Here is a 16,098-nt window from a genome sequence, read left to right on the forward strand (position 1 = left end):
AATATTTACGTTTAATTTCTTAGAATACAACATTACTGTACATAAAAAATCACGGCATGCAATAAAGAATAAACAAGCATCATCTTATTTAATCAGTGCAGTGGCTGAGAATAAAATACAAGCATATGAAACACGGTAAATGGGATGAAATAAAACTAATTAAATTCGACAATTAATTTCTTACAATAGGTAAAAGTTCGCGTCACACCTTTCACCTTGTGACGGCACACTGGTTGCGGAACACTGGTCTAGAAGCCGGTCACGGTAGCCGAGCGGTCTAAGGAATGTACTGTCTTCTCTCGCTTGGAAACCGGAATAGTGGGTTCGAAAGCAACTCAGGGCATGGTTGTTTAGTTTGTGTTTTTCTGTGTTTGTGTACAGGTAGAGGCCTTGCGACAAGCTGATCACCCGCCCAAGAAGTCCTATCGAATGTGTAAGATCTAGGAAAACCGAAGTGAACGGAGAAGTTCATGGAGGTAGGCCTAGGCCAACTGGGGCTGTAGTGCCAAGGAAAAAAAAGGTCTAGAACGAGATGCTTTATGGTCACTGCTTTTTAATTTTGCTTTAGAGTATGACATTAGGAAGATACCAGAAAACCAGGTGGACCTGAAATTAAATGGAACACATCACCTGCTGGTCTATGCTGACAATGTAAATCTATTGGGAGATAATCATCATCATCATCAGTAATCTGTCAAGACGACAGGCCCACAGTCTCTTTCAAAACAATTCCTCCACTTAATGCGATCTAGAGCTTTNCCATGTTGCTATCTCATCACCAGAATGCAGGACAATATCATAACATAAAGATAGGTAATAGATCCTTTGAAAATGTGACACATTTCAAATATTTAGTATGACAGAATCACATCAAAATTCGATTCAGGGGGAAATTAGAAGAATAGAAAGAGAACTTTGTTTGATAGCAAGCAGACATCATCTAAATCAGGCATGTCCAACTTCAAACAGGTTGTGATCGACTTTTCAGTGGCAAAACTGCCAGTGATCTACCACCCCCTCCTATCGTCATACCTTGCTTTAAACAAAAATATTGGTAAAATTAACATGACACATGATGCTTGTTGTAAAAGCAACATACACTGAAAGTACAGACTACTTTAATATGTATTTTCCCTTCAAAACCTGAATAAATCATATTATATTACAAGTGAATTTACATGCTTTTCACATATAATTTCCTTATAGGTCTATGATATTGACCAAAAATTGTCCCGCGATTGATGCGTTGGACATGGACATGATCTAAATTTTTACTAGAAATGACACTAGTGTCATCAACAAATAGCATGGGCATCGATGAGGTGTTTAGTGTAGGATGCAGATCATTTATATTGATTATGAAAAGAAAGGCCGTAAAATTGACCCCTGGTGAACTCCATGTTTTATTGTTCCCCAGTTTGAGTAGGTATTTCGGGGTGAATCTGAAGATTTTATTTCAATATTTTTTTATCTGCCAGAATTCCTGTGAACTGACAACTCAACTGACTGGTTCCCAGGCTAGCGGCCAATTCACACCAACCTCTTAGTCTTCTCTTCACAGACAGAGAATAACACGAAATCAGTAAACAGGAATGCATGTCAACACAGGAAAATGACAGTCATTTTAGTGTCCTGTTACACTGCCATCCACCATCATCGGAACCCTTTAGAATCTACTTAACAAGAGGTAATCTTCCAGAATGGGGTTTGGGTGTGGGACTAAGAATCCCTCGCCATACAATATGAGCATGTTAAAAATGTCACTTTAAGATGAGGGTGTGCGCTGAATTCATTTGGCTCATAACAGTGTTCAATGGCCACCTCCTTGGGGCTACAGTGAAATGAACTTTTGGTTTCCAGAAACGTGAAGAATTTCTTGTATTCTTCTTAGTGTACGGCAACCAAAACCTGCTACACTGTCAAAACTAGAGGTCAAAGGCTGGTAAATGTGATGGCTGAAAACAAAGTATTTGGCCTTGGGCCCCAATGGCCCGTAGTGTCATTAGATTGGATAGATAACAATCCCCTTTCCTTATTGTCTTCATTTAGTTTTAGAAAGGATGAAGGAAACGCTGAAGTACATATAAATACCAGATGAGTATATAAATAACATGACACTGAATTCTCCAGACTGATTATCTTATGTAATTTCCAATGAGTACATAGAAATAAGAGAAAAAATGTTATTGGTTTACAAATCTACAAACACAAAAGATAAGAAAAGTGACAATGTATTCACTTCTTTCCTCGGTCCAATACACAACTAATCTATTGTACATTAACATACATAAATATGTTAATATTAAATTGCTGTTCTTGGTAAACCAATGTCTGTATTTCTAAATCCCATGGCTCCTAGAATAAAATGAACTGCCAGAAGAAATTGTAGTGATTTACAGCCACAGAATTAAACTGCGACATCTGTGTTTAATGCCAGCCAAAATAACTGTTCAATTGCTAGCTGTAGCTCAAAGTTTTCAGTTTCCAACCACACTCATTTTTCACTGTTTGTACCGTGACCTTGAGAACATGATTTATTTTGAAGAATGTCATCTTTTTGGATGTGGCACCATGTAGATATTATGTAAACCGACATTTTGGAGGAATGTATCACCTCCATCTTCAGGGTGCCTGACTGGTACTGTCTGCAGCTACCTGCTCACACTGGTTCCTAGCTTGCGGATTTTTTAAAGCCTGAAGATGAGGCGATATGCTCCTCCGAAACGTTGGTTCACACAACATCTACATGGTGCCCCATTCCAGAGGCCAGCATTCTTCATAGTCACCATCGTGAGAACCTCAAATCTTACATGATATATTTTGTTGCTGTGCATTGTTACCTGTAAATGCAGCTGGAGCTCACTATAATACTAAGAATTCATAAGGCTGTCATGCAGAAATTATTAAATGTCCACATCATATGTGAACCTGTTCATTTTTCTGAAAAAAATATATGGCTGAAAATGGTAAAACAAAGAAATGGAGGTTTGAAGAAGAAGAAGAGAGCATCTTTCAAGAACAATAAGCAGAAAAATTTTATTTGATCATTGAGGCAGAATTACAAGCTAGCTGGAAGAGTGTAACTGGCAAAGAGATTTTGAACTGAAGATTTCATCACAATTTTTCCTACAGTACTTAGAGAAAAAGATTTTTTAATCAATTGCTTAGAGCCCAACAGTATACTTTCCAGACATGTTCTAATGCCTCAGACCAAGTCCTTGTAGTGTTTACAGTTTTGATAGAAATCTCACAAGAAGTGAACAAATTTAAAAGAATCAGATTGAACTGTATGGCAGTATAACAGCACGCAGTTGATGCTTACGCTAAATTTTCTATAGTTATAATCAGTAAATGCATTTGCTGTTCATTAGCTGTGGCTGGGTCAATACATTACTTGCACAAATGTCTAAATTTGCACATGGTATAACATCTGATTTTGAGGTGTTTGAAGCATGTTAACTATTTCAATGCAAGGGATTGTATTCAGGCATTCTTACTATGATGTCCTGACATAATTGTTGGGCACAGCTAACAATAATATGCCCTATTTTACTTGCTCTGAAAATGGTACTAAACCTTTTCTTTATTAATATATGTAGCAGTACATAAATGGCTTATATATATGCAACCTAAATTAATTTTCTGTTATGTGAATGCAGTTAAATGTTATTGAGTTGTTTGGGTTAAACTACTGTCATATGTAAGATTTGAGGCTTTCACGGCGGTGACTATGAAGAAAGCAGTCTTCTGGGATTTGGCACCGTGTATATGTGGTGTTAACCGACGTTTCGGAGGAACGTATCGCCCCCATCTTCAGGGTTGAAGAAGTATAAGTAAATCTGCAAGCGACAACACCGTGAGACACGGTCAAGCAGACTGCTTGACAGTTAACACCACATATACACGGTGCCAAATCCCAGAAGACTGCTTTCTTTACTGTCATATGGAATGATATGAGCAAGAAACTGGAAGGGAAGTGACCAATAGTCATTTACAAATTACTGTACTCTGTTTAGGACAGAGTACTGTTCAGAATATTTTCTGTCTTCAAGCATGACATAAAAATGGTGGATATACTTTACAACTCCAATTTATCATCTTTCAGTGCAGGGACAAACTTGGAATACTGTTATCTGGGATGTGGTGGCGTGTAGATATTGTGTAAACCGACGTTTCGGAGGAATGTATCGCCTCCATCTTCAGGGCATAAAAATACGCGAGTAAGGAAACAGCGTGAGGAAGTGGCATCTTACATAGCACTAGTCAAGTTATACTCAGTAAATTAACATAAACATGTTAGATTTGAGGTTCTCACAGTGGGGACTATGAAGAATTTTGTCTCCTGGATTGTAAAGCTTCGCAGTTCTGAAATGACCAAACATTTTGGAGGAACATATTGCTTTCACATTCAGGGACAAAGAATGAGTCAAGCAAGAAGACAGTAGGAAGAATGACGACAATAGAAATTATAGGGGGACGGCTTGCCGATTGCTTCCTGTTGGTTTCTTGCTCGGCTCACCCTTCAACCCCAAAGATGAAGACAGTATTTTCTCTGAAATGTCAGGCCTTTTCCAAATTACATGGCACTGCAACACAGAAGACTGTAATCCTCTTACCATAAACATGTTATGATAACTCATTTAAAATCAATGTTTTATTATCTAACTCTTGCTTCAACCGTTTATATTTTTTTAATACATCATAATATTCTGTGCCTGTGAGTTTATCGTAAATTATCTCATCATTCTTAAGTTTTTCCAGCTCCAATTCCATTTCTCCATAGAGAGTATGTGAATAATCATCAATTTTTTTCATTGCTTCAGGCATATTTGGATTTTCACTGAGTATGTCAACCAAAATTTGTAGCTCCAAAATCCTGGAATTATATAAAAAAAAAAAGTTAGAAACATTAGAAACAAAAGAACATGAAAGAACTCTTATAACACCCCAAATAAGAGTGCAAATAAAGCAATGGGTCTGTAATTACAATACAGAATGAACCTAGGGAAAAGCTGAAAGGTGTAATAAGTTATAAACTGCCATACTAATATTCGGTGGTCTAAAGCCATAATTCAAATGTTCTTAGGTACACAACTGGACACTTGCAAAAGTTAACATAATAAATTTTGGATTTGAGGTTCTCATTGCAGTAACTATAAAGGTGAGCGGTCTCTGTAGTCTAGGGGTAACGTTCCCACCTCATAACTCAAGGTACGTGGGTTCAAACCCGGCGGAGGTCGTGGAATTTTTAAGGGCAGAAAAATTCAGGGAACAAGTCCTCCGGGAGGGATTTTAAGCTGTGGGTCCCGTGTCATAGATATATGGCACATAAAAGATCCTCATGTCTCTAGGAGACCTCTGAGCAAAATTAGGCAACAAGTTTCCCATCCAAGTAGTTTCCAATGCCTCTGGTGGCAGGTACTGAGGGCCAACCTCGGCTGAACGGGGCTGACAGCACGCACCAGTACCGGTAGGGTATGGCGACAATAGAAATTATAGGGGGACGCACAATGGACCAATAACTGGTCTAAGTGCATGGGGAAACCCACCCCCTCTAATAATAATAATAATAATAATAACTATAAAGGTGTACTAGCTTCTGGGATGTGAATTCATGTCATGTAGCTTGGTAGAAGTTTACTGAAGTTTTGGAGAAATGTACTGCCTCCATCTTCAGGATCAGAGCTTTTTGTTTGTTGCTTACTTGACTTCCTCTTCAACTCTGAAGATGGAGGCAATACATTCCTCCTAAACATCAGTGAACTTCTACCAGCCTGTACGGCATCATATCACAGTAGATGGAAGTCAGCAGACTGACTGCAGAAACTGCTTATTTTACAAACCAATTGTATTCATGATACCAAGCAGGATAAAAATTCACATCACTATGACTATGATATCAACTGTTTGGATTTGGCTAATAAACAATGAAGAACATCTTTAGAACCAATATTCATTATACCAGAAGTGGTTCTACAAATCAGGCAAAATGGTGCAAAATAAAACCAGCAACATGTATGATGCACATGTCATTGTTCATCAGTCACTGGATCAATCAAATTTCATTTGAGTGTCAAGATATCTATGCAATAAATGACTCTTTCCTAATTTTATGATGATTACACTGACTCCTATATAAAATGGTCTAGGCCCCTGACATCTTTTCAAAATGAAACTTTGGGTAACAGTATGAGAGGGTACGATTAGACTGTATGGAGCAGTTTTCACCTGTACTTCACAATTAATTTATGTGATAATGTTGGTCGACCATCTAAGAAAACTGTGCTGCAGAACTGCTACATTACTTTTCATATGCTTGACTCAAAGGAAACCCTAAGTATCTTTTGGTCTACACGTAGGTCTACTGAGCCATATTTATGGTCTTCCTTTGTGGAAAGAACTGATAAAACTGTAACTTCAAAGAGCATTAGAGGATGGAAATTTATTATAATCAAGGGGTAAATGAGCAAATTTTGGAAGAGCATCAGTGTCTTATAAAAGCAAAAGTCCTCAGAAGCCACCTCAGACTACTGTCTCTTTGGTACAAACAACAGTCATACAAGGTTTTAATAATAAACAGATGTTGTAGTGCCAGTTAATTGACAAATGTGTGTACACGTGGTTCAAAAACATGAAAATAAACTTCTATAGCATAGGAATTTTAGAAACTCATGACACTCGTGTGAAAAAATGCCAGTAATTATGTTAAACATGTGTAATGTATAACCTTATAACATGAACAAAGCTGAAATGGGTTATCTCACAGTTCATTAAACTGACATAAAATAACACATTCTCATTTTTATCTTACATGACAGAAAAGCNTATATGTGTTACTGCGATGTGGAAAGCAAATGGAAAAACTACCACATTATCACTATTCCTGGATAGTCTCTTTGCAAAAACAGAAGATCGCATTAAGTGGAGAAACCGTTTTGGAAGAGACTGTGGACCTGTCATCTGACAGATTACTGATGAATGAATGAATATGTGTTACATGAATGTAAGAAAATTATCATAAATCAAATTAAATATACTGTCACATGTATGTGTGTGACTATAGACTGGGTATGGATTGGTGAACAGAAATATTGACCACTCATACATCTGACTCAGAACTTCAAGAACTTACAGCACCATTGCTAATGTCCACATTTTACAAATCACCACAGCATCTGCTAAGACTTTATGCAGCCTGCTGTGTCTTCATCAGCCATTCCCTGGAAACAGCTTGAACAGTGGAGATTCTTCAGCTTCACTCACTCAGGTTCTATCTTCACAGCCTCCTATGCAGAACTCAACTCTCAACTGACTATTGACAACGAACTGGGTCCAGTCCAGTAAATTGCTGCTGGTCCTAGTCAGCACAATTGTTCTTGGTTTTGGGCCCTATCAGGACCCATGACCATATTTTTGTTCTTTCCAGACTTTCACATGCTTTGAAATGAGGCCTCCTTTTCAAAGAGAGTAGGGGTCTGACTACTGTTGGTCACTCCCCCTCTATTGGGGAGTAACTCTGCTGGTGCTCACTCACTCATTGACTCACTCTTGCCTACTACTCACTAACTGAGTTACCCCGGTTGTCTTCCTTATAACCACTTTGAACGAACCGAGTAGGAAACACCATTCCCTACAGTAACTCTATTGTGTTTGTATTCACTGCTGTGGGAACATGTTTACTGATCCAATGCCTATAAACAGGTTGCATAACACTGTTGTTTATTCACCTATTGCACAGCAATAGCTGTACACACCCCTATACATTCATCCATCCACTGATATGTGCGACATCTGCGAAACTTCTGTCTTTTGGGCTGCTAGGTATTTTGACAAACATGAAAGTACATCAGATGACAGTCAAAATATTTAACTTACAAGGAAAAGATGCAGTTTTGTGAAAATTTCAAGGAATTTACTTGGGTTGTAATTTTAAAAACATTTAACATGGTTTCCTCATGCACAACTTTAAAAATCTAGAATACTGAATAAATATACCCACAAACTGACATTATTTCACACAGTTCAGTTCGTAATTTGACTTACACTATCAAAATTGTGCAACTCAATTTTAATGAATCTAAATGCATGCTGTATGACGTGCGGGACATGACAGCTGAAAGCCTGTATAGTGGAATGAGTACAGGCAGACAGTGATAGGCAATGGTGTAGTAAACACTTTCTGCAGCAAAGAATCCACACGCAACAACAGACAAACGGTTGTAAGCAGTGTTTTCTATGCAATCCATGCAGAGACTATACAGCGAAGTCTAATGGAAAAATGTAGTCAGTTGAGGAGTCAGTGAGTCATGTGGGACTCAGAACCAAGAACTGCTGTGCTGGTGAGGGCCAGCAGCAATTTATTGAAATGGTCTGGTTTGTTATTCAGTGGCAGGCAACTCCCCAGCAGTAGAGGAATGACCAGTAATAAACAGACACCTCCTCTCATCAAAGAGAAGGCCCCATTTAAAAATTCATAAAAGTCTCAAAGGAACGAAAAATATTGTCAGGGGTCCCAATGGGGCCTGAAACCAAGAACAACTGTGCTGGCAAAGGCCAGCAGCAATTTGCTGGATTGGATTGAAGTTAGTCTGATGGAGGCCAGAGTTTATGGTTAGCAGTTAGTCATGAGTTGTAAGCGAGCAGTGGAGGTTCACTGTTGGTTGTGAGGAATCTCCAGTGTCAGCAGCAGTTACCTAGCAACATGTAGTGATGACGGAAAAACAGAAGACTTTGTGTATGCTGTAGCTGTAGTGATTTATTGAGTGTGTAAATGTGTGAGACTGTAAGTTACAAGTTATAAGCACTCAATAAATCTTATTATTCACTCCAAACGTGGTGTCTAGTCACTAACAAGTGACAATATATATATTCCAGTTGAAAGAAAATATGACTTCCTACATTTGACACAAAATCCTGCAATGTATTAGTAATTCAATTCCACTTACTTTGCCTCAAGTTCCAAACTTTCACATTTGGCTTCAAACCATGGGATTGCCTCTATCCTGATGGTCTCTGAGAGTGCCAACCGCATGTCAACCAGTTCCTTTATGAGGCCTCTGACTGCCAATGAATTCTCATACCACTCCTTAATCTGTGAATGTGCTGATCTTACAAACTCAAATTTGTCAGAAGAAAGAATATCCTTATGAATTCTCATTTTCTGTGACAACTCCTTTCCTAAAAGAAAAAAGAATCTTTTGATATAACACAACTCCTCTATCTTCTAGGCTAATAGGTTCAGTTTCCTTTCTATTGAGTGATCTTTCCTTTTCACCACAGCCAATTAAAATAAAGAGTGTTGGCCAACTCCAAGCACAGTACCATAAACAGGAGGCCTGCATCTGAATGTTGATTTATGTCACTCCATGGTAATGCTAACCGTCTTACAGTGTATACACTTTTTCACCTTATTCTTGACTTCCACACTACATGTTTCAGCACTAATGTGCCATCCTCAGGTGTCTTTATGCACGTTAAACTATTGTACTGCATGCCATGATGTCTTCATTCTAAAATGACTAAAATCTGTATTCGTCATATATGTCGATGAATTCTAAATAATAAAGCTTTTCAGGATTCATCCTACGTCGCACTCAAACACGCGAATTACGCCAGTCCTCTTTTATGTGAGCATTCTTCCTACATACATTTGTGTATCGTGTTCTGTGTTGTGTTTTGCTCCTGTTACTGTGTGCATTGTACATGACGCTAAAATATAATATTTATGTCACTCTTTCACAGCTAGCAAATAAATCAGGCACATACTGGATATGGACTTATGAATTAAAAACATTTATTTCACATTCTAACATCCAAATTTCAATTCATGCATTCAGTTACAAATTCTGGATCTATCTTTGTTTGCATGCTGTGGTATGATCGTCTAATACCATAATATAATACATTTTTCTAATAACATATTCCTAATGATCAGAGAGCCAGTCATGGTAGCCGAGTGGTCTAAGGCATGTACTGTCTTCGCTTGCTTGGAAGCCGGGATCGTGGGTTCAAATCCCACATAAGGCGTGGATGTTTGGGGTGGGTATGCAATTATTGTTTGTGTTGTCCTGTGTTTAGGTAAAGGCCTTGCAACGAGCTGATCACCCATCCAAGGAGTCCTACCGTCTGTAAAAATGATAAATGAAACTGAGAAATCAGCCCTTTGCTCCAAAGTGGGAGTGAGAGGGAAAAAATGATTAGAGAGTATATTTCATTTGAGATTTTCACAGTGGTGACTATAGACTTCTGGGTTTTAACACTTTGTAGGATGGAGAAAGCATGATGTTTCGGAGGAACATAGCACCTCCATCTTCAGATAAAAGGTTAAGTGAAGCAAGAAACAAGCAGAAGCAGGCAGCAAGTTTGCAAGCCTGTTTCTGCCTGAAAAATTGGGCTTTCTCTGAACTACACAGCATTACAACTCAGAGGACTATACTCTTCAGACATTACATTCCACTGTGGTTCACCCTACCACAGAACAGGTTATCCTTCATCCACTTTCATACTGTAAATGCTTTGGAAGAAAACAAGATGTTCTAGTAAGAACCTCTGAGACGTATTTTCCACCATCAGCATGTTTATAATTTCTCACAAATAAACAACATTTCATACATAAAAAAGGCATGCCTTTGTTCTATCTGCATACAAAATTTCATACACCTACCTCTAACAGGTCTTCGTCATGGCATTAGATCAAAATCTAAATGTACATTCTGCACAATAACCTTGCTCTTTTTTATATTCTACAAAAAACTTCCTTTAATAAGAACTACATACTTCTCAAAGATCTCATTATTACCACATACAATTCCAGAACTTCTTAAGACCTTACATTAAGTGGCACTATGGTAGCTCCCACACCACAAGTACAAACAGCTGCCATGTCAATATGATTAATACTAAGAAATGAAAAGGTGCCATGGACAGATTGCCTCTAATAGCATCATATCAAGTTTCCTTGAAAGCCATCAGCTGNGTACATTAAGTGGCACTATGGTAGCTCCCACACCACAAGCACAAACAGCTGCCATGTCAATATGATTAATGCCATGGACAGACTGCCTCTAATAGCATCATATCAAGTTTCCTTGAAAGCCATCAGCTGGTTCAAATCTATTAGGGGGATATGCAATATAGACATAGTGACATACAAAGACCCACACAATTTGCAGTTCTTCACAATAAACTGTCTATAAAAATGAAATGCATGATGCACACTACTCATGACTAGAATAAGTCTCATATTAAACAAAGATATAAGGCTGCAACACAACACATGTAAAATGTTAATGAACGATGAACCTGTAGTTTGTTGACACATATAAATTCATAGGAAATTGTAACATAAGCTATACTTTTAAGAATATAAATAATAATATTGTTAAATGGCACCACTGGGAAGACCAAGGTGTAGGTAGGTGGACAATATTAAAATGGATCTTAGAGAGATAGGATGAGATGGTATGGATTGGATTGATCTGGGTTCCATAAAACGCTGGGAAGTTCTTGAGTAGCTGCATAATTGGCAGCTTCTCAAGAAGGTCTCAGCTCCATGAGGGAGGGAATGTTAAGTGGCTCAAAGTATTCTGCACATACTCACAACACAACACTATATAAGCAACAAACACAGCACCTCCAATAACCATTTCAATTCACAAAAATTACACCTGGTGTGGGTGTCTGTGTTTACACACATACTCGCTATCTCTCCCTCTCTCTATCCTTACATTACATAATAAACATAAATATCTTATTACATTATGTGTTCACAGAAAACTACATCATACCGAAGGTCAATGCCCTTCATGTACTACATAGCTACTTAATGTTAAAACAGGACTTTGCACTCATAGACACAATCCACGCTTAAATTCAAGAAACAACCAAGCATAAGGAACATAAAATATTGTTCAAAAAGCAAAAAGGGTTTAATTTCTTTTAAACAAAGTGACACAAAGACCTAATTTTAACCAGGTTTTAGCAACATACAACACAACATATCACTAGTCTATGAACAAAACAAGAAGTTGCACCTCCCAGACTGCTTCTGTGAATTAAATGAATAACCAGTGTAACAGGGTGCTGAAATAAATATGTCCTTTAATTGTAAGCTAGAATGAACAGTCTGATAAGGAATGAGAAACAAAATAAATAAAAATACTCTGAACCAAGAACAAGAAGTTGACCAATATAATTTCACCAAGAAGGTTAAGTGAAGGAGGAACTGCCATACTGCAGACTCAAAACAAAAACATTGCTATCCTGGACAAATACATTATAACAGAAAGAGATCCTTCAGTTAGAGTCCAGGTTTTACATCTTTGTTTCACAGTGAAATGATGCTCCAAAAACATTTCTATGTGAATACAGACAACTAAATAAGCACTTAAGTTAAAATATTATTAGTGAATAGCTGTTGCTCATGACTTTACTCATATATCAAATGAATCTAATCATTATGTAAACATTTTCTGTCCCAAATCCATTCTACTCTTCTCTTCAGTCTTCACTGAAAGGCCTTTGGGTAACCTGTCTAGGAGACCTACTGGCCTTGGACAGGAAACGGTGTACAGTGGTAACAGGACCACTGACTGGCTACTGTACATTAACATGGCACCTACTGATAATGGGTTTCTCAGATGACACTACACTCAAGAAAAATCCACCTACCACATACTACGTTAAAGCCCAGCTCTGGTTGGGCATAAATCTTTGGCTCTGCGTGGTTGAAGACGATATGTATTAGTGGGGCCTCAATCAAACAGGTTATGGCTTTGGCACTTCAGCAGAGGGCTCTCTTGAAGAGGCCAGGTGAAAGCAGGGGTGCACAGTGCACCCCGTAGTGGTCTGACCGCTTGGAGCAAAGAGAAGTTGTCCCCGCTATGTCAATACTCAGTACTTAATATTCTTCTCTACAACAAAACTAATTGGTATCAAATCCAAAGAGAAGAAACATAAGATTTGGTCCCATACTAAAAAACACCTGGATGGATATTGTTACAGCACTTTTTTTTAATTCAACTATATAATTCTATTCTCATTACAATAACATTACCTCCATTCCACATACAATCCTGAATTCTGGAACATTTCCTTAAAAGTTTGTCCTCTACAACAGACTTCAGGTCAATCTTCTCACTATAAGACAGCACAGTACTTGAGCCACACTTATGACTGTCATCCAAACCAAGAATCATCAAGGGTTCAGGTAACTGATTAGTTTCCCCAAAATTAAGGTCTGCAAGCCTTGCCACCTCCTCTGATGCAATGATCTGGTGAACTTTTTGATTAATCAACGGAAATTTTGAAGTACTTTCACATGCAACTTCTTTAACTGCCGATAACAGGAGACGACACTGGAAATAGTTACCACATGACTTCTCTACCTCAGTTCTAAGAGAAGTCAGTTCTTCCAACTTTTCTTTACTGATGCCTGTTGTCACATTCTCTGTAGACAAGAACACTCTTTCATTGTAACTTGAGTTTTCTGGGGGTTCTGTTTTAATTTTCAAAGTCAAATCCCTGAAAAGTGATGTCCTACCCTCCATGTCTCATCTATGGGCTGAAATTTAAACAGTAAGCTTTAATTACTGTCTCACTTATTGTCAACGTATGTCCTTCTTCCTGGTAAGATCTGTTAATGCTTAGGGTTCATCCTTTGGTGGATATCACTACAACTGCATTCCAAATATTATATTAAACAAAACACAAACGGTCTATTCTAAATTCTTTCACAGTTTACTTTTAATTATTTCATAGGCCACTAATTTACTGAACGTTTGTTTTTCACTTTGAGAGCAATGACCTATGAAATGTGAGAAAAATATGTATTGGAACGAACAGGGACACTTCGTTACAGAAAAAAACAGGCAATACAAACCATCGGATACAAAGAACTTTCTCTTTCACGTTATAATGACCACAGACTATTGTGATCCACTCTATCTTCCATCAAAGTTGTACATACGTAATAACTCTGACTTAAAACGCCAAAAATATAAAAAGTTTTAACTCCATACCCCACACTTTCCATTCAAAACACAACATGCACCACAGATTACTAACTAGCGCGAACTAACCAATAGCGCCAAACGCCAAGTACGACAAAGTACACCCACCTTACGCACCTTACACCGCCTATAATCCCTACCAGACAAGTCGCACTGACAGCCATCTGCCGAATTATACCGAAAGCGCTAGGACGGAAGATTTAATCCCATCCAGAAGTTCATAACCATCATCACCAGAGTTCGCCATTAGGCAATGTTCCTTGTTTCAATTCAGCTCGTGTCTTCGCAATATATTTCTTCAAGGTCTATTTAAGTCTTATCGGCACATTATGCGTTTGACTATATCTTTATAGCATTACAGGCTAAACCAGTCTTCATTCCTGTGACTCACTAGCATAGATAACTACTTAGTCTTTCGTGAATAATTGGAATTATTTGCGTATAAGTCGTTTCAGCGGGGTGACCGCTATGATAGAATATGGAGTTTATAAGAGGGCCGCGTGGGCATTTCGTAGGACATTTTTGTAGATGCATTTATTTCTTCAAAATTAAAAAGTCATTTCTGAGGCTATTTTTGTATATACTCGTAGTACATCTATTTTTTCAAAATAAAAAACGTTCACCCCCCAGAAGTGACATAAGACGTTGATAGTTACTGAGGACTGTCAAGATTTTCAAAAATCTTAGTTCCAAGGACCAGCTTGGCCACGAGACTATCAAATACCGTACCAACGAAGTGACATGACACTGACAGTTGTCGAAAAGTTTGAAGCAAATTAACTTACTGAACAGATCTTTCTTATACAGTGCGTACAATCAAGTGCGCGCCGCGGCTGCAATTTGCCGTGAGTCATACCNGTACTTCAGCACCCTGTTGCACTATTTAATTTCCCGGGGCAGCCTTGTGGACGTGGACTATTGGCGTGTTGTTTTATCAGTCTTTAATATGATAGCTCCACGACATGTTTGGACCTATTAAGGTCACTGTCAGATTTTTTTCTTATTCTTTTACGAGTACGCTTAAACAGTTTCAAGCTTTATCACAGCACTTTATGCCTAAAAGTTTTCTAAGAAGTCGTTCCAAAATCAAAACCCTCGAACAGAGTTCGAGAGCGTGTTACGAACAGCCGATCAGTGCTTCCTATTCTGAGCCAGATAAATCCATTTCACATCGACACAAACAAACAAAACAAACTCCGTGGCTTGAGTCCGCAAGCGAACTATACAGACCGAACGACCGCCGCTTGTCGGCGAAGTTAGTGCCAACTTTTGCGGATAAAGAGTTTCGCGTGGTCAGCACAACGAATCCCCACGGCCGTTACTCTCGATTTTCTAGACCGGAGCCGCTACTTTTCCATTCAAGTAGCTATTCAATTATTCTCACGAGGCTGAGCGCACTCCGTTCCCATTAATTTTCAGAAAATCTGGTAGCGCCGGGAATCGAACCCGGGATCTCTGGATCTGTAGTCAGGAACCAATAGACCACAGAGGCCAGAACATCGACATTCCTTCCTTTTTTTAATATTAACTTACATCTGTGCCTAGGTCTTCAAGTGATCTCTCTCCTTCAGAATTTCGGCTTAAAATACCAAACGTCGTGGTCGAGTGGGTAGTAGTATTCTTGCTTCGTATTCGGAAGTTACGGGGTCCGGAGACCAGATGTCCTCACTGGTTGTTTTCCTTACTCCCTACAGGCAAATGCTGGGATAGCATTTCATGGCCGCCTCCTATCCCATCCTTTCCAACTCATTGTTTTCTAATAATCAAATTACTCGACATTACAGGCCTACACGCTGAGCTGCTGAAGACGCTTGGGAAGAAAGAATGGATAACTATCCTGCTGCATTGACAATACTGAAAGAGCTTCTTGTTATGTAACTACTTCGCAAGCAAAATGTGTATTTTATTTTTAATTTCACCTTTAAATTCACTGAGACATGAATTAAAAACGCATACTTTTGCATTGCGTACTAATTATTTTCATGAATATCAAGAGTACATATACAAGTCGGAGACAAAGCGTAATACTAAATCTTGCAAATAACTCTGATACATGACTTACAGATTCAGTTATCCGATTAATATAGCA

The 16,098-nt window shown here is 38.4% G+C and overlaps 1 protein-coding gene across 3 annotated transcripts; it reads right to left on the minus strand.

The window, feature by feature from the left end:
• Positions 1-4,477: 4,477 nt before the first annotated feature.
• LOC111872373 lies at positions 4,478-14,135 on the minus strand. Of its 3 annotated transcripts, none has more exons than XM_023866183.1 (4): positions 13,880-14,135; positions 13,055-13,561; positions 8,946-9,177; positions 4,478-4,876 (listed from the first exon to the last, which is right to left on the minus strand). In XM_023866183.1, the coding sequence occupies exons 2-4, from the start codon at positions 13,545-13,547 to the stop codon at positions 4,627-4,629; spliced, it is 975 nt and encodes a 324-aa protein (XP_023721951.1). In that variant the 5' UTR covers positions 13,548-13,561; positions 13,880-14,135; the 3' UTR covers positions 4,478-4,626. The 3 variants fall into 3 exon arrangements, with proteins under 3 accessions (XP_023721951.1, XP_023721952.1, XP_023721950.1); XM_023866184.1 differs by having other exon boundaries at positions 13,055-13,676; XM_023866182.1 differs by having other exon boundaries at positions 13,055-14,135.
• Positions 14,136-16,098: the final 1,963 nt, after the last annotated feature.

This window comes from Cryptotermes secundus, unplaced genomic scaffold (genome assembly GCF_002891405.2).
Source record: "Cryptotermes secundus unplaced genomic scaffold, Csec_1.0 scaffold144, whole genome shotgun sequence".
Taxonomy (NCBI): Eukaryota; Metazoa; Arthropoda; class Insecta; order Blattodea; family Kalotermitidae; genus Cryptotermes; species Cryptotermes secundus.